The following is a 20,385-nucleotide window of genomic DNA, read 5'->3' as shown; positions in this document are numbered from 1 at the left end:
TGAACATTTGAGGAAAACAAGTGTATCAGGCTCTTCTCGGAGGGTGATGATTATCATAAAATTATTTTTCACACAGTAGCTGGTGAGATAATGATTGATTGATATACATGAATATATATTTATACACGCACAGAGTTTCTGCTTAAACCAGAAAGATAAACAGCATTAAAACATTAAATTCTAATATGTGACTAACGCAGGTTTGTGTTGCACAGTTGTCTCCCTTTGTGCTTTATGTGTATAACCTCTTTATGAATAAAAAAATGTGTGGCTTAACTATGGAATCAAATTATTTAAAAAAAATGGCATGTTAAATAATTTAAATAAACGTGAGTCAAGGGGCAGTACATGACTTAACTTACATTGAACTAGACACAGACATAAAAGATCAGTATCTGTCTAATAAACTTAACAGGACATATATGAGAGCCTTATATTAGAATATAAGGCCCATGTGCATGCCTGGCATCTCTACAGCTGATCAGATGTCAGCTAATTCCTCAGAGACGCTCTGGAGAGAGAAGAAGGCTGAGCACAGCTTTGGATAGAAAATAGAGCACATCAGATACAAGGCTCTGAGTGTGACTGTGAGCTGCCAGTGTGAAAGTGATGCTAGAGGGCAAGTGGTTTAAAAACTATCAGGCTGAGTTTGCCCTATATTTATTTTGAATTTGTATCGCACTTTGTAAGATTATTATTATTATTATCATTATATACTTTAAAAGAAGGACAATCAGCATAGTTAAGCATCACTTGACTTGCTTTTGCTCTTTACATAAAATGATGTGGTAGAATTAGTCTTTGCAAGTAAATTAGTACCAATTTCAAGATTGAAGTTTCGACTGACTGTGTGTTGGTGTGCTATTTGTCTGGATGGAGTGTAAGGCCGGGTCCTACCTGTGTCAGATGGCAGGTGTGTGCAGGGAGCGGGACTGTAGACTCGAGCTGCATAATCTTCAAATGTGGTTGGCTCCTGGTGGTGCTGCACGATGGTTTCTAGGTATCGTGCTCGCTCCTCATAGCTGAGGTCAAAGGTCAAGGCCAAATACATAAAGGCATAAATGTTAACAGAACAAAGAAAGAAAATAAAAGACAGGTATAAGTGGCTGCAAGACTTAAAAAAAAAAATCCTGCCAATATACAGTACTGCCTGTGAAGTAAAAAAACAAGCAAAAAAAGCAGTGGCCAGGATATATTCTGAAAAATATAGGTCTCTCTAGTTTCCATTGTAGCTGTACTGGAAACATTTTGACAGGACAACAACCAAAAAAAACAACAAAATCAGAAAAAACTGAAAGAGGCACTCAACAAATTTGACACATACAGGTTGTTTAATAGCTTATGGTGAGTCCTACTCAACATGTGAAAGCAGCTTTCTGCAATCTGTGTTGCTGTGAAGTTGCTGAAACAGGTTTACCAGGCATGGTGGTCTAATCAAAGACTACCCAGTTGCAATATGGAAAATGTTGGATCAAGTGTTTTGGACCTTGACCCACACTGGGAACTAAAAGTCAGGATTTGCATGTGCACCTTTCTCACAGATCTAATATATGGACAGCAAGAACCAATAGGCCACTTAACATCTAATAAATCCCAGATTGCGGCATGCACCATTCTTAGGAGATAATCGTAAATCACTTCCTCCGTGAGTGGTCATGATACTTTTCAACTCATAGTGAGAAGGTGATTGGAAAAACGGGCCTTTAAAGCTGCTCCCTTCATGTGAGTCCCTCAAATTTATGAATTATTAAAAATAACATCACCAAAATACACTAGACAACACTGAAAAGAGAAGCAGCTATTGCAAGCACCTGAACTGAAAAAAATAATGACAAAATAAGCACAGAAGAACATAGCGAACAAAAACATATACTACATAATGAAATTAAATGAGAAAAGGCATTTTCTACATATAAAAACAGTGTGTAACACAGGCTGGTTAACACCATATATCTGGTTTTCCATGAAAATCTATGTGGGTAAATAAAGAAAAAAAAGCAAGCAAATCAAAGCACTTTAGTGATGGAGTCAAAGAAAGGGTCATCAGGGTTGAGCAGAGAGCAGAGAAAGCAAAACCAGCAACTTTTACTGAAGTAAACCAATCTTGATTTCACAGGAACTTCAAAGACTTCAAGTTCTTAAAAAAAAAAAAAAAAAGTCAATCTTATTTCAAAAATTCTTAGCAAGAGCCATTGGGAATATGCAGAAAGCAGAGTAAATGGAAACCAGGGCTGTCCATTTATTAGAGTTAACCTCATTGATAGAATGACATTTATCCTCTCTTCCTTAGCCCTAATCATGCATCCAACCATAATGACAGCCTTATGCAGCTGTTACAGTCTGCACACACGCACTCACAACTCAGGCCCATCATCTCCCAATAGTATTACCATTACCATTTGCTCAGTGAGCTCCAGTAAAAGAGGACTTCAGCTGTGTATTTGATAAGGTTGGTTGTGAACAGGCACAATGTGTGTATGTAAGTGCATGTATCCCTGCTTGAGTGTGTGATGGGATTAGGCCAATGAATCTTCAGAATGAAATCTGTGTCTCAGTGTGTGTGTGTGTGTGTTGTGAATGGGTCGGCAATCTGTAATAGTGCCCATGGGTTTTCTATTGGGTTAGAGAGCTGGTCTTATGGGCCTCAGAAGGAGAAAGATTCAGGTCTAATGGTAACTGATCCAGTTAGAGACAATAATAACAACAACAATATGGCTCCTTTAAAGTGCAGGGACAGTCTGCGCTGGTGGAAAAGAAGAGAAAGGAGGCGAGTGGGGGGCCTGCAAAGAGAGAAACTTTAATAAACTTAAAACAGATGACAGAGTTTGTCTAACATTTTACTGGATTCACAGGAACTTCAAGGACAAAAAAAAAAACAAACAAAAAACAACAAAAACCAAAGAAAAAAAAAAAAAAAAAAACGATCTTGTTTCAAAAATAATGGTAAATCATACTGACAAGGAAACAAGGGGGGAAGCAGTCAGAGAGGGAACAAAGTTGGGAGAGACAGGGAAAGAGCTAAGAGTTGCAAAGAAAGCAAGATGCCCAGGGAGGAAGAGAACGTGTAACAGAAGGTAGAGGAAATAGCAAGGGAGAAGAGGAAGCAGGGTGAGAATCCTGTCACAGAAGAGGATATTTAAGTAACAGCACAATGTGGTATGTGTGTGTGTGTGTGTGTGTCTCCTGGTCAGAGCTGAGAGAACACACGATGAGTGTCAACCTAGTGTTGCTCACACCAAGTCTCTGTGATCTCACTGTTAGCCTTCCTGCTTCCCCCTCCCCAGCATCACACTTCCCCCTTCGGTGAATGAACGCGCGCATGTATGTGTGTGTTTGGGGGAATGTGTGGATGCAAGGCAATTAGGAATAAAAAGCGCTATATGTCCCTGCAAACAACACATTATTATCTTTATATCATGTTTTAATAATGTGTGGCTGCAGCTGAAAGAAAAAGACAGTATCCACAGGATTTTCCAAAACGCACAGACATAAAAGTCCACTGTTTTGTAATTTCTGAAAAGATGAAAAGGTTTTTAAGGACACGCAGGAAAGAAAGGATTCTACACAAGCAGAGTAGCTCTGAGAGAGAACGAGCAGAAGGCGGACAAATAAATACACAGACATGGTACCACTGCTGAGATAAATGACAAGAAGATCACTTTACTTTTCTATGCTCTTTGTCCATGTGCCTCCTGTATCTCCTTCCCCCCCATATCTGCCTCTCAGCATGGTTTTCTGTCAATGACCTTATGTCACTGTGTCACAAACACCAGAATCCCCACCGGCAAGAGGCAACAACAGGCAAGAGATGGATTCGCACTCATGTAAAACTTTCATTGGAACACTAAAAATCACCTTTAGAATTTAGGATGCCAAAAAGGTCCTGCACATACAAATGTGATTTTGGCATATACAGAACGTGAAGCAGTAAAATAGTGTACATTTTGGCACAGGGAGTAGGCAGGTCCTAGTAGATACGGTGCTGTCAAAAAGTATTTGCCCCCCCTTGTTATATCTTGAATGAAATGTGATTAACCACATGTTTTTGGAAAGTTGAGCTGTGCATTCAGAAAGTATTCAGACCTCCTTCACTTTTTTCAGTTTTGTTGCAGCCTGATACTGCAATGGTTTAAATTCATTTTTTTTCCTCAATCTATTTTTTGTAAGAACACTCCCGTGACTATTGGAAAAACAACTGCATCATTTTTAATATGGAACGCTGGCCACATTTTGTGTGGCATCGTTGTATGAAGGACGTTATACAAATAAAGTTTTTATTGGTATTAAAAGAAGTACAAACCAGCAAGAGGTCAAAGAAAATAGAACTGGATTGCTTTTACACGTCTCTGCTTCCATCCAAATGGTAGTCTTCACTATAAAATACTGTAATTGAATTTCAGACGGCTCCTCTTATTAAGTCATTAGCAGAAAATCTCTCTAGCTTGTGAAGAAAAGGGGAATAGAGGGAAAATAATAAGGGGAAAAAGAAGGAAAAGGCTGGCAAGGGAGAAAAGGGAGAGAGCGGAGAAGAGAAAGGCAGAAAGGAGAAAGACAGAGGAGAGGGGGCAGATAAAAAGACTCTTTTGTGTTGAGTCAGAAACTCATTTTCTTGTGTGTGTCTAAAAGAGTGAGGTGTCCGTGCCTTCTCCAGCCCCTTTCTTTCTGTGTCTCTCTCTTTCGCTCTCCATTTAAGCTCTTTTCTCTCACTCTCTCCTGCAGCGCAGTTCATTGTGGCGGTGTTAGACTCCTGCGATCACTTGAGACCGAGGAAGGGAGGAGAAAGGGAGTTTGTTAGAGCATTAGGAGCTGGGCCCACTGCTGGAGTGTGGGCGTGTGTGTATGTGGGCCAATGGTTGTATGTAGTGTATGGAGTGTGTGCCTGTACAGTGTTTCCACTATAGACATTGTACTGTATTTTCCAGACTGTAAGTTGCACTTTTTACCTCCTCTGGTTCATAGTGTGACTTAGATAGCGAAGTGATATATGTATATTTACATTGTGTATATTTACAATAATTTTGTTGAGCAGTTGGCATTGAGGCACCCCAAGAGAGGAGGCTGACACCATATTTCATCCCCCTACACTCTGACGTTTCCCAATGCACTTCTGCTTGTTGTTACGCTTAGCCTATGTTCTTTAAAGGCTCATTTAGACTATGATAAGTATAATTAGAAACGCAACTTATTCACCGATGCAACTTGTATATGTTTTTTTCTGTTCAACAAGGCTGTTTTTGCTAAAAGTGACTAATATTCCAACTTATAGTCGAGAAAATACAGTAACTACTTGCAAGGTTCATTAAATTCATGATGAAATGGAACCACTGGAACTTTCTATACTGAGTGAGACCAGTATGAAAGAAAGGGAACCACACAGCCACAAATACAGACGGGCGCATGATATTCACTATTCAACAGTCTAACATGGGCTGTTTGCAAGTGCGTGTATGTGTTGAAAGTCTTTTTGGCAAAGGCAGTAGACATATAAATACAAGTACTCAGTTCAATAAAGCAAACATCTCTGAATGCCCATGGGGAATTGACTGTTACAAGCCAGGCCCAATAGTTAGTGCAGCAGCTAATCCTGCTACAGGTTACCAGTAAAATCCAAACACTCTGTTACAATTCATTTTCAGTTTACAGAGTGTTCAACTTGCTCTCTATTTATATGGTGTGAGTCAACTGAACAAGGTCAATAAGCTTTTGACCTATTTGTAGACTCTAATTGTGCTGTCTTTCTTTTCACTCAGCAATAAATATGTATCATCAACAGGCTAGCTGAGGTCTCTTCACCCATTCAGTTTGGGTGAACAATGTGTTCAGTGTGTAGTTAAAACTGATGTGGGATCAAACTGAATCAGTGTTTCAGTCTGAATTAGGTTTAAGAGTCAGAAACTCTACATGTTGCATAGGATGCCAGCTCAGCTCCTATAATGGCTTATGATCATTATGAAGTGATTGGCAAAACACATTAAACGTGAAATTCACAATCTAATGCTATTAATGTCAGAAATAATTCAAATCAGTTGTGGTAAATTCTTGTAACATGAGCTATTGAGAAAATCTCAGAAAAGAATTTAGTCAATCAAGATACTAGCTGGAATACAAATCTCAAATTTTCCAAAGAGGGGGTTCGAAGGCACTGAAATCCCGAGAGAGAACCTACAGCCACGCGTACAGGCCAGTGTCACCAATATGTGTGGACATTGTACTAACAGTGAAGAAATGGCTTCATTGAAAGTGGCTACAATGCTGCTGAGGGAGCAGATCAATACCCTTTGAGTAAGAGCCCTCTCTACTGTTCAAGTGGACCTGCCTAGTGAAGCAGCGGAGCGGATAATGTCTAGCATTACTTTCAATATCATAAGCCTTGCTGTCACCAATGATTAAAATACAGTGGAGCAGCATTTCTTACTTCAACTGCTGGGAAGTAAAAGTTGACTGTTGATTAATATTAGAAATGTTCGAATTATTTCTGTGAGGAAATACCCTGATATAGAAGAAGTGATGTGATTCACATTACAGGTGGCAGTAACAGTGCAGTGACTGAATAACAAAAGAACTAGGTAGTAGAAATGTGGATCAAAAGCCACCATGGCTACAATACAGAAACATACTCAGAGAAAGCCGACATGCACTAATTCAGCATTAACAATAAAAAAACCCTGCCCCACCTACTACATGTCATCTTCATGCATGTTCAAAACAAAGTAGTGTCCACTCAGTCTTGAGTCAAGTTCTGTAACCACACCTTTAGTAACTACAGATAATGCCTCATCCATGGACTTTTCTAAGTGGTACTTTTAGACTAAAAATAAACTTTTGTGCACATTTAAAAACTGATAAGTAAAATTTTCACACATTGCAAGAACAAACATTCAAATTATTAAAATATATTCTCTTCTATCATTGCCCAGATATACTACCAGTCTTAGCAACTACAAATCCATCCATGATGCCCATCCCCTGTGCATAAGGAAAATCTTCAAAAAGGTAACACGAGCGGTGGATCTAGCTTTCTCTGGACAGTTTTCACTTGATACTATTCAGACTTTCCTTTCATGTTTTATGAATCATTTCCATTGCTCAGACAAGTGAATGAATCACACCATTATTTAACTTGGAATCACCAACATCTCTGTTCAGGTGAAGTAGCATTGTGAACGTTGCTCCAATGTGAACACAGCAGATATGTTACGTATAAATATTTAATGGACTATTTTTAAAAGGGAAAGAAATATATTAAAACTGCAACAAAACCTATTCTGCCCATTGTCTATAGTTTGCCTAAAAGATTACGCTTCCTCAGAAATACACACACTGAATCTCATTCTGCAACACACACTAACCCACACCCACTCTATCTGTCCTATCCACCCCAGGCATTGGAACAGACAACAGAGAGAAGGACATCAGAGGGATAATACAATTGGAAAAGCTTTACAGCGTGTAATGATAAACCTGAGCGTGTATGTGTGTGTGTGTGTGTATGTCCCCTTGCCCAAAGGAACAAGCTAATGGGTTTATATCTTTCTGTGATAGCAATGATATGGAGGCTTTGTGATTTCATTACGAGTGTGTGTGTCCACGTACGCCAAAGATGAGGACAGAGATAGGTTGGTTTAATGCACTACTTATTGTTAGGGGCCTATGTGCACTGACACCACACACACACACCCACAATTATATTTACCCCTATTCATCTGCTCTTTAACCCAATGCAGAAACAAGAGGCTGTGGCGAAAACCAGACATGATACATTAATTGGCCCCTTGTCACCCTGCTATTTCACCCTTTGACATATGCGTGACTACGTACACACACACACACCCACACACACTGTCCTCACTGTCACCACTGGGGAGCCCTAAAGCTGCCAGCACAATTACAAGCTTTATTTAACATGGACACACACAGCAAAGTGCACAGACACACAGAGTGGGTGTTGGTTATCGTCACTGAGACCATAATAATAATAATTCTCTGATTAGGGTGATGGATCCTGTTCTTATCTGCAGGCTCTAACAACAGTTAGACAATATTCATCCGCCACACATGTACATCCACATACACACGGCAATAAATCTTCATAATAAGCATATGAGTTGTCACGAAAAATATTTCTAATATCACAGGTGTTTTGGACCGATGGGAAATTCAGAGTTAAGGACACTTTACGCGCTCATCTTTCCCTTTACATGAATTTCTATAAGCATTCTACAAACATTTTACAAACAAACAACACTCTAAATACATTGTGACAAGAAAAAGTCTCACTGAAAACATTTGCTGGAATAAAACTGATGCCTCTGAGAATACTGTGACACCTGGAGCTTATAAGTTGTTTGTTAAAGTAATTTTCTAGTAATTTTTTACAGTTTTCATTTGTTAATTATACATAAATATCCTACTTCCCAGCCCGTGAAGACAACTATTCTCTTTCTGTCACTTTAAGGCCAAACTGAAGACGCTATTAGAACTCATGACACACACTTTGTCGTGGTCTTGGTCATCCGTGACATCCCACCCTGAATCTTAAACACCTTGTCACGCAAAAATACTTACGCTCCCACAGCCCACCTCAAACTGCATTCATGCATTTACACGCACATACACACACGCGGATATACACACACATACTGCAGATTAGCTTGTTTACCAGTCAGAGGGGGGTCTGCTCCAACAAGGTATGATCAAGCCACTGATGGCTACAACTCATGTGTCTGCACAGCTCTTGGTGACAAGGCATGTATGTGAGTGCACAAACACATACACACACACACACCCCCTCACACACACACACGGCCATTACATGAATCATGTATTTCAGAAATTAGGGCAAAAAAAACATGAAAGAACATGAATAACATCTAAAGTAATACACCTCACTCACCAGTAATTTGCCTTTTTCTTTGATAATACTTGTCTCAGACCTGTCTATGGACTTTGTCAATCAGTTGGTTTGAGTGCATATGTGTTACCAAAAACGGATATGTATCTTGAGTCTACTGCAGCACTGAAGAAACATATTACTGCTTTTCACTTGTGTGTCAACCACTCCTGTCAGGAGGGCCAGTTCCCCAAGAATTGCTGTAAGTAGAATATTTCTGACTGAAATCCATCAAAACACCTTTTTAAGCAATGCAAAAAGAAAAAGAATGACGAGTGAATGCTAATTCAAACACAGCAGCAGGCTAATTGTTCTGTAACATTTCTATAAGTGCATGCTGCACAAAAGTACTGTGTCCTTGCGAAACAGATCAAGATCAGATAAAATCATTGCATACACACACACACAGAGTTCCCAAAGGAGTGGTAGAAGATATTAGCTGTGACCCCTCCTCCTCACCCTTTTCTTTTCATTTCCTCTATCTACCCAACGGGAAACAATTAACCACCTTCACATCCCCCTCCACACACTTTCACTAACACTCATATTCATTTCCCTACCCTTAACCCCCACTAATACACAGACCTTAAACCTAATCCTAATTGTATCTTTAAGCATCAAATACCAGTGTAGTGTGTGGCGCTGATTTGCTGTCAATTTGCCACTGCAGCCTCTCGGGGAACGCACAGTTTACACCAAAAACCAGATGAGTAAAATCTATTATATTCATGCTTATTATTTTAAAAAGATGCAATGTTTCCTGAGTAGTAGTTCCAATTTCTAAACAAAATATATACTTAATAATATATACTTTCTAATATACTTACTTACTAATAAATATTTTTTCATATACCAGAAATTTCTGTTGGTTTCTCATAGATCTTTTTGAAGCATGCAGCAATGCAGCTATCACTGATGTCAAAGGACGTGCTCCTTCCATGACTGGCGGGTATAGTGGAGCTCAAGGGGAGGTTAAGGATACCATGACCCCATTACAGCATCAGCAATAACAAAATGTCTTCAATTTGTGAGGTTTTGCCCTCACCTTACCACCATAGTGAGGAACACATACTCCTTGTCACACACAGAAGATTGTAGCCTTACTGGGACAATAGGCTCTATTGTGGGAGCTGGCAAGGAGAAGCCAGGCAGACCACTAGGCGTTTGGCTGCTCTTGGTGTGTGTGTGTGTGTGTGTGTGTGTGTGTGTGTGTGTGTGTGTGTGTGGATATGGGGGATAATAGCGCTACATGCCCAGAGCTGCCATCATTTCACTGGGAACAGAGTGAAAGAGAGGGGAAGGCAGTGACACGCACACACGCACAGAAAACACACACACAAACACAGCATCGCTATCACACTGAGCCATATGCTGACCCCAGCCTCAGTGCAACTATCTCTGCCAATCAACCACTAGAGGGGATGCCCCACACACGAACACACACAAACAATAGCTCTAATCCTTGAGAGTGAAATGTATAAACATATACTCACACAACATCAACACCATGAAATACTGAAATTAAAAAGTGTAAATAGACAGATGACATACATTTGGAAATTTGTAGCAACAAACATACACACACTTGCTGGCAGAATGTGTAGTAGCTAAATATCTCTCCAACATTGTTCCCCAGAACCACAATCAGCCAGGAGCAGATGGAGGATGGCCACAGTTTGCTCTTTCACACACACACACACACACACACACACACACACACACACGCACGCACGCACGCACGCACGCACGCACGCACACACACAAGGACACCCTCACTCTCTCTCACACACACACACACACACACACACACACACACACCACATACCACATACCACATGTCTCTTAAACACTCCCTCACACACAATTACCAAATGAGAGAGCAGCTGTAGCAGATGAAGCTAGCTAAACTTTGGCCATAGAGATCCACCAATGCACGGCAGCTCTATTCAAAGAACTCACATGGGTCAGAAAGCCCATACATACAAGCATATAGCTGAGGGCTTGTGTATGTGTGTGCATGTGTGTTGGAGAGTCTTGGATTGCTGTTCTTGCTGCAATGAGCTGATATGTGAGATAGAGCTGTGCTTACACACAGCTGCCTGAGTAGCCTGGCACCCCATGCTTGTGTGTGTGCGTTTGGATAGCTCTAGTCATGGTGAATGAAAGATCAGACAGAGAGAGAGAGAGAGAAAGAGAGAGACACAGAGAAAGAGAGAGACAGAGAAAGAGAGAGAGAGAGAGAGAGAGAGAGAGAGAGAGAGAGAGAAGGCAGATGGACTGCCCTGAGGGCCAGGAGACGGAGAGACAGAGAAAGATAGAGGGAGGGAAGAAGACAGGGAGAAAAAGCGAGAGAGAGAAAAAGAAAGAAGAGAATAATGCCAGTCAAACACTGACATACTTAACCCTGCCAACCATCATCCCATCTCTCTCCATCATCTTCCCCCTTCTTCTTCTGTCAGGCCCCCTGTGAGCATATTAGATGTTACAATACAGCACACAGCCAACACGGTCACATACTCTGATGCCTCACACATAGAAACACCTAGCTCTCATGTTCGGTATGTGCCCGAATCTCTAGGACTCTCCAGGAGCAAAAATTACAAGGCTCCTCTCCTGTTGCTTCTTCTGTACATAACTGCATTGCTGTACTTTCCTTTAAATTTAGGAGTTTGGGGATGCTCTCACAAATACAGTTTGGCCAAGGAGAAAAATGTATGAGTAGCCAAATGTTTGGCCTCCCAGTGCTTGGATGGTGGTTGATTGGTGACTCTAAATTGCCCATAGCAGTGAGTGTGAGTGTGTGAGGTTATTTGTCTCTATGTGGCCCTGTGATGGACTGGTGACCTGTCCAGGGTGTACCCCTGCCTTTCACCCAAAGACAGCTGGGATAGGCTACATAGAAATAAGCAGATATACATAATGGATTGATTGTTTTGTACTCTGTGTTCAAGAACTAACAAGTTAAACATCTTATTTCTTTCACATTTTACATAATGTGTATTGGATTATATTTGTGTTATCTTGTGTGTTTATTAACCTCCAATAGCAGTTACAAGGTGAAACATTTTAGCTTCTAGTTATTACATGTTTCTCTCAGTTAAGGACAATGAAGACAAAAACTGAATAAAGAAAGAAGTTTAAAAAAAAAAAAATCTAAAAAGAGAAAAAGCAGACAACATGACAGTTAGAAGGAGAAACAGAGATGCCCTGAGATAAGGAAGTTAGAGAGACAGCAGAGAAAGTACAGGGGCAGAATTAGAACAGAAGATCAAGAAATAATGATAAGAAGCACAGAGTGACACAAGACAGGGGCAGACAGTGCCATGTTATGACACAGATGCAGTCAGAGATAGAAGAGGGAGAAGAGAAAAGACAAGAAAAACAGAGTGGCAGAAGAAGACAGCAGACTGGGGAGAAAGGTGGAGAGACAGAAGAGGAGAGGAGAGAGGTGTGTGTAGCACAGAGATGGGGAGTCAATAATGACTGATTACTGTAATTCAGCCTGTCAGAGACATCGACCTGCTGCAACCACCAATCAATACACAACAGGACACTCGCAGACACACACAAACACCTACAAACGAGCATGCACAACACGTGTGTCACCGGGCACGTGTACGTGGTCACATGCACACACATGCAGTAGGCACTATATCTGGATATACACAGCTGCACACAAAAGATGTAGGGAAACACAACTGTAGAGTCTACATGTCAGCAGAGTTAGCCAAGACTGCAGGAGACACAAAAAAAGCACACACAAATATGTGCAAGAAGGTGCACACACTGACACAATGTGGTCGAGCTACATCCCCACACTGGGCCTAACAATTTCTGTCTCCCTGGGTGGACCTCCAACACTCATATTATCTTCCTGAAAAGAGAAGAGGGGGAAAGCAGAAGGGAAAGATAAGAAGAAAGAGAAGGGCTGAAGGAAAAAAAGTGGCACAAGAGGGGAGAAAGAAAACAGAGGGAGGAAGGACAAGAGATAAGTGAGAAGAGATAAAAGAAGGAAGGGCACCAAGAGGAGAATTAAGATGAGGTACACAGGAAATAAGGACAGAAAGAAGGGATGACTAAGGGTAAGAGACAGGGCATTTGGATAAAAACAAAAAAAAGTTCTGCATCTAAGACTATTAGAAAGTGGGCGCTGTATTACAGCTAGAGTCTTATTTGTATCAGCAGATGCTCTGCAGATGAATGGAATGAATACACTGTTATTGTGGGTTCATTATAGGTTGCTTTACAGATTGCAGGCTAGCAAGTTAGCCCAGTGTGTTTGCTACAGTTAGTTGAAGCTATTTCAGTGATCACTGCCTGACCACCTGTTGCTATTGCCACCTTATCCTTGACTGGAGAGGTCTTTTTGAGAAGGCCCACTTTCAAACTCAAATGATGCCAAAGCTGTGAAAGTTTCTGCTGTTTATTTACAGCTTGTCGCTTTTTTTCGCTTCTTCCCCATAAAAGATGTCCTGTAGAGTTTTTGACAAATAGTAGAGCTTTGAAACAGCATTGTAGGTCCCAGTTTTGTCTGTTTTATACATGTGCAAAGCCTGTACACAAGGACGCAGGCTGCACACCATATATCCAGCTTCAGTTTCATGCTATTCTGCTCTATAGCAGGTCCTGCAGGAATATGTGGCTGCAAAAAACAATGGATTCAAATAAAAAAAAAAAACTTAGCCCACATTTTTTTAGACTTCAAGGATATATGCAAAAAGTTCTGGTAAGAGTGAATGAACATAACATTTACTAATGTATCTGGCACTGTGAAGAAAGTGCATCAGGGTTTGCAGTTTCACACTGTAGCAAAGTTTCACAAAGGAGAGATATTTGAAAAGCTTGGTAAGAAGGGCTTTGCATTCCTGCTGATATAATGACAAGATCTGCACATGTCCAATGTAACCAAAGTGTATTGCCCACAAAAGCACTGTTTCTGGCATTCACCCATAACTCACTCAATTACAAAAAGATCAAATTTTGTTTTACCACAAACTATGAAAACGTACTTTTTATTGTGGCTGGCCTACCAAAATTACTCCAAGCACACAATGACAACTCATCCATGAGCTCATAAAAGAACCAAGAACAACATCTAAAGAACGTCTGGTCTGGGGCCGCTTTGCAGCTTCAGGACCTGGACGACTTGCCATAATTTATGGAACCATGAATACTGTGCTCTACCAGCAAATCCTAAAGGAGAATGTCCGACCATCAGTTCGTGACCTCAAGCTCAAGTGCACTTGGGTTATGCAGCAGGAAAATTATCTGAAACACACCAGCAGGTCCACCTTTGAATGGCTCATCATGCTTCAAACCCCTCCAATGTGGCTGAATTAAAAATATTCTGCAAAGAAGAGGGGGCCAGAATTCCTCCACAGTGATGTGAAAGACTCATTGTCTGTTATTGCAAACACTTAATTGCAGTTGTGGCTGCCAATGGTGGCTCAACAATAGGGGCAATTACTTTTTCACATAGGGACAGGCAGTTTGGACAGCTTTGATACCTTAATAAATGAAATCATAATTTAAAAATGTCATTTTGTATTGACCTGGATTGTCTTTGTGTAATATTAAATTTGTTTGATGATCTGAATCAGTGTGAGAAATATGCAAAAAAAAAAAAAAAAAAAAAAAACAGGAGGGGGGCAAATTCATAGCACTATATGGGGATAGAAAAGAAGAAGTAAAAAAAAAAAAAAAAAAAAAAAAAAAACAACAGGTAGACAGACAGGGAGGTGGTATCATTAGGGAATCAAATTGTTGTAATTGCTGCTTAGAAGAAAATTCCAATGATCAGTCAGTAGCTCAGTTTGCTTCAATAGGGGACACTGTCACCTCAATGTTGTGTGTAGATGTGTACATACACGTTAACAACACTGCATGAATCTATATGAGAGTGTACTTGCATTATTGTACTTGTGAGGTGTCCATGTGAGTTGAATAATCTCTAGATTTGTTAGAATGAAGAGTCTGTAGGAAGAGTGTGTGTATTTGTGTGTGCTTGAGTGTGCACATTTGTGTGTGACACCAGAGAGCAAAACCCCTCATTTAGAAAAAGCGTTAGAGAGTAGAGTCATCGATAAGTATTGACCGCTGGGCTTGTTCCAACCAGACTACCATCGCATCAGATCAAGCAGACAGACTGTATACACACACACACGTATGCTGTGTGTCTGTTTCTCGTTCTCTCCTGCACAGGCACGCACCCACACGCACACGCACACACACAGAGTCTACTCTAACTTTATGTGCTGGGCCGTGCACGACAAATATACACACTTGATATATAGCACTTCAGAGCAAACTAAATACAGCTCTATCACACTAGCCCTCATATTTTAAAAGCCAAACACCACTGGACATTGATTTGCTATTCTTAACACTTGAGTTGAGTGATAACCAACGTTCTCGCTCACACAAATGTGTGCAAGGATTTCAGCAACCCACACATTAATACAAATATATTTTACCAACTTAAAACAGGTAAGAAAAATCTACAAACAATAATTCTTAAGGAGATAAGAAACAAAGGCAACAAAGTAAAAAATAGCCTACCTTTCACTTGTCATCCTGTAAGTAAGGTTTTCAAAGGATACAAATTCTGGTATAGAGGAATGAGGGACTTGAGAGCTCGACTCGCATTAATAGCTGTGGCTCGGACCATGGTGGGTAAAATCTTCATATCCACTATGGCACCGTCAAACAGTGGACCAAAGAATGGCACCTAAACAAAGACATACTAGTGATGCAGGCATTAAACAGGTCAAATCACTTTTTGATTTATAGTTAAAAATTAACTTAATGCCAGCATCTTGCAAAGACATAAAATTGATTTTTTATGAAAGAGGACACTCTGGAAGTCACTGTTTTTCTGAACTGAGTCTAAAAAGTAATGACTGACATGACAAGTGTTTTTTTGTTTTTTATAAAGATATCTGATTTAGATTTAATTCAATATTCTGCTTGTGGAATCCACAAAGAAAACAATGTCAGGATTTTTATTGAATTAATTTATAGACCAGGTCTCCTTGCCATGCAGTCTATGACTGTATACAGTGCTTTCAGGACCACAACACAGAAAATATCTTATCTAACTTGTTTTTGGATTCATGATAATTCAATAATTTTGCTGGTACAATGAATGAAACAGAATAAGGTTATACTATTAGTGATGTGGTGTCTATGTCATACAGAAAAAGCAGCATTTTATTGTGTTAGGTCTTGTTTGAAATAGAGTTATGATATCAGTGCTGTGGTATTAATGTCTGTGTGTTTTACTGACTAACTGAAACATTGACCAGAGCAGACTCCAGGCAAGACGCTCTCTAGGATTTTAGTCAATCTGGGTGCATATCTGTATAGTCTGGTAGAAAACATAAAATTATGTACTGAACACTGTGTATATTCATATTTTTATTCCTACCAATGGAATATACGCCAGATATACGTACAATTTGAAATCTCTATCATTCATATAACATCTAGAGGTGGAATGATTAATTGTTTGCCCCACTGCAGTTAATAAAATCCCATAACTCTAACAGAGTGTAAAGCCTGCCAACACTTGCTAATTAGCACTAAGTATAGAAAACAGCTGACATGAACAGTTGCGAATATTTGGTTAAAAAGCAAAACACTGGGCAAATTGATATTCTGACAAAGTTACTGCAGTTCACCCTGAAACATACATTGTGTGCACCATATTGTAGTGTAGTACATTCAAAAGTTCAAGACATTTCCCTGAAAACTGTGAATGTCATGCTCAAGTCATGGGATTACCAAGTTACCATGAATGTCTTTACCAAATTTCCATCTATTAATTGTTGAGATATGAAAGTCCGGTTCAGATTGGTTGCCTGGCCATTCAAACAACAGCGCCAACCAGTGTTATTAGCATGGCTAACATCCCATTGATAGGCCAACGACAATCACTACAATCACATATTCACAACAGATAACATGCATAATTATCATGGATTAGCCCATTTATTTAATGATGAGCTTTTATTCTCTTGCTGTTTCAGAGCTACCCACCAATAAATATACTGGAGAATAAATTAAAATACAGATGCTAAATAATCCAAAATTGACTAGAGGTATTAGTATCAAAAACATTAAAAACATTTTTTTTTTTACCTCTGGTTTTTTGAGGATATGGATAGAGTACATGTGATTCTTCATGGGGTAGATGATGATTAGTACATCTCCAAACTCAGTAGGGATGATTCCTCGACGGTAGTCTCTGGAATGTTCTGACCAGACAATGTGGACCTCGTCATTGCCCAGGTGTCTCAGCTGGAAGGGCAGAGGCAAATGGGAAGACAAAGAAGCAGGATAGAAAAATTAACACAAGAATCAAAGGAGAATGAATAGATCACCTTTTTGTTCATACAAGACAAACAATGCAAACTAAGTGAATGCCAATAGCATGCACATATAGTGCATACACATAAGCTCTCATGAAATCAGCGAGATAGACTGTATCCATCATAACCCCAAGGTTTTTGATTTTGTAGGTAGCATAGGTGGCCCTGGAGGTGATGGAGTGAGTGCGCGAAGATGGAAAGTGGTCACAAAGACAGAGTATGGGCTGGAAGACAGATGGGATTGAGTCTGACGCTGTGTGATGATGTGTGTGTGTGTGGTTCACATTCACTCAGTTGGCTGCAGTCAGGGCTGGTGACAGCTTTGTCATTAACCTTGATGTCTGCCAAAATACACACACACACACACACACACACGCACACCCCCCACCTCCCCACATAGACGTCTCTCTAGTCATCTGGTGTGTCACACACCTTCAGAAGGCTGCTGATCTTGGCCTTGGCCATGGGACAAACACAAGACATTTCCTTTTAAATGTGTCTTTAACTAGAATTTGTACTTTGTCTTCTGTCAAAGTGTGATTTAAGTAGGAATGACAATGTGAATGTGACGGGATCTGTTAACCCTAAAAGCTGCCACTATTTTTATCAGATGGAGTGTCGGGATGCACAGCTGGACAAAAAGTAATTTTCTTTGTACGCACGTCACGCTCAACTCATACAAGCCATTAATAAATATGGAGGCTTGATGACCTTATTCATCATGTTTGGAAGTAACTTCATTCACTTGCCATAATGACACTACCTGAATTTACCTAACTGCATTGAGTTATATGCCTCATTAACTTGATATTTGCTTGACTAGTGATACATTAAGTTGATGTATTGAACAGACTTCGGAAAATACATGAGAAAGAGAGATTTATTTATCAAGTTCTATTTAATATAAATCTTTTAGAGGCACTTTCCTCTTGCAATTTAAAGTGCCAGCAAAACACACAACTCACAATGACACTGAGAACTGAAAGGTTCTGCCATTATCACATTTGCAGGTTAAGAATTATGAGCATGAAGTGCTATTTTTGGGTGTCAGAACAATTAGGTGACAGTCTAATAAGGCAAAGTGGAGTCTTACTGTCTGGTGTGTGTCTGAGTGGTATCACTATTTTAGAAATGTTTCAATGATGAATATTACTGTGATGTCATTTCTGATGCCACCATCAGTTGGTGTACTGTAGGTTTAATCCTTTTAATCATGGTTCAAGCAGATGTGGTATGAGAGGCACTAGAATACACCACAAAGAGTGAGAACTGGACAAATGCCCTGCAATGGGCTAAATTCACAAAGCAGTGTGTATTGTTGTGTGTGTGAGACAGGAGGTTGGATGATAAATGCCTGCCAGTATGAACATGTGTATGTCTGTCAGTTTAACCTCTCTGTGGACATGTTTGTCAAACATGTGTATGTATAAGTGTGTGTGTGCTTCTCAGTCCAACAGTAATACAAATCTATTGCTGCGTGGTTTTTTGTGCAGGCTGGTGTGAATGAAACCCTTAGTAAATGTGTTTCTGTCAAGTTAAACCAGTTTATAGTGCATATGTGTGTGTGCGCGAGTATGCATGTTTGATGGGGCCATCAGCTGATCAGGGAGACGGATGGTGTCGGACCAGGCACTGATAATCCAATCAGGAGCCTGCAGCAACGTGATAGGCCGAGAAGCAGGAAGTATGATCTGATTAAAGGGACATTATGGCCATGTGCAGAGTGCCCAGTGCCTGAGGGTTGACAGGTGTACACACACACACACACACACACACACACACACACACACACACACACACACACACACACACAAACTTGCCTGCCTAGACACTGATACAAGCCCACACCATACACAAACACAGACATGATTGCTACTGAGAATTATTGGAAACGGTGGTGTGCTGTAGACACACTGACATCAACAGATTGGTGTGTGTGTGTGTACATTTGTAGCAACCTATTCTCCTCTTCAATGTCACTCAGACAAAGAAGTAGGAGGAAAAAAGCAAAAAGGGGAGGAGAGGAGAGGCTTTTTCTTCTTAACTCCTTTCACTGCAAATATGTCTTATTTGCCCTGCTTAAATCAAAGTAGTAATATTAGACCAAAAACAACATGCGTCATTACATACTACTATAAGATAGGTAAGTTCCTTCAAACGAATGTCCTTCAATTAAGTAGACAGAAGGAGAATGAACACTGGGAATCCCTGTATTTCAATTAACGGCCCAAGATGGAAAGTTATGTTAGACAGACTTGTTACCTTCTTTGTGAGATTGTGGTCCTGGTCGTGGGGCATACGGGTGGAGACGTGATAGATAACTTCAGTAGTAGAAGTGGCATAGTAAGGTGTGGTCTGGCCTGTGCTGCGATTCCTCTGGAGACCCCCCATGAAGCCACAGTGAGTGGTGAGGTCCACCTATTTGCAATACACACCATGGCATACAGGGCACATGAAAATTGTCAATCTAATGCCTTATATAGCCTATAGTATAAACTCCTCTTTAGCTCAGGTAATCAGATGCAGTCATAGATTTCTTTGATTGAAATTAATAAAGCACTGCAAAATAAATGTAGAGTCAGAAAATATCTAAGAGAAAAATGTCAGTAGATTTAACAGCATTTGAATATATGTGTTCTTACCTCCCAGCCCAGTCCGGAGACAAAGTCTTCATAAGCCTGGCTGCCTGCTGTGTTGGTTAAAATGGAGTGTTTGTCTTCTTGGCCTTCAGCCACATAAAAAACTGCTATTTTATGGGTCTCTCGGCTACAACAGAATAAAGGAAAACAGTGATAACCAGCAAGATAACCAACAAAGGACTGGAAAAGCAGCAACTCTTCAACTCAGTAATTTCAACACAAATCTTACCGAAGATGTGGTCCTAGCCCAGCCCCACCCACCCACTCTTCCACTAGTTTCATTTATATGTACCAGAACAACAGCTGTAAACATAGTGAATAAGTAACCATAATAACAATAACTTCTACAATTCCTTACCACTGCCGTGAGTCCAGGTTCTTCAGCTCTCTAAGTAACTTCTCATTCTTTCTCAACAAATGAAAGTGACTCCTGTAAAGCACAGATACATGAAACAGGTTAGGAATCATTATCCAATGTTATGGTTAA

The 20,385-nt window shown here is 40.2% G+C and overlaps 1 protein-coding gene across 7 annotated transcripts in view; it reads right to left on the bottom strand.

The window, feature by feature from the left end:
* Positions 1-20,385, bottom strand: part of ralgapa1 (Ral GTPase activating protein catalytic subunit alpha 1) — a 59,193-nt gene that overhangs the window by 6,219 nt on the left and 32,589 nt on the right. For all 7 annotated transcript variants that reach the window (XM_026307352.1, XM_026307361.1, XM_026307319.1 and 4 more), the window contains 6 exons: positions 20,257-20,328; positions 19,902-20,025; positions 19,522-19,677; positions 17,030-17,188; positions 15,490-15,617; positions 898-1,022 (listed from right to left, as the gene is read on the bottom strand). In XM_026307352.1, coding sequence (XP_026163137.1) covers positions 898-1,022; positions 15,490-15,617; positions 17,030-17,188; positions 19,522-19,677; positions 19,902-20,025; positions 20,257-20,328 — 764 coding nt within the window. The remainder of the gene's footprint in view (positions 1-897; positions 1,023-15,489; positions 15,618-17,029; positions 17,189-19,521; positions 19,678-19,901; positions 20,026-20,256; positions 20,329-20,385) is intronic.

Source organism: Mastacembelus armatus, chromosome 22, assembly GCF_900324485.2.
Source record: "Mastacembelus armatus chromosome 22, fMasArm1.2, whole genome shotgun sequence".
Lineage (NCBI taxonomy): Eukaryota > Metazoa > Chordata > Actinopteri > Synbranchiformes > Mastacembelidae > Mastacembelus > Mastacembelus armatus.
This window is presented reverse-complemented; position numbering and strand designations above follow the sequence as displayed.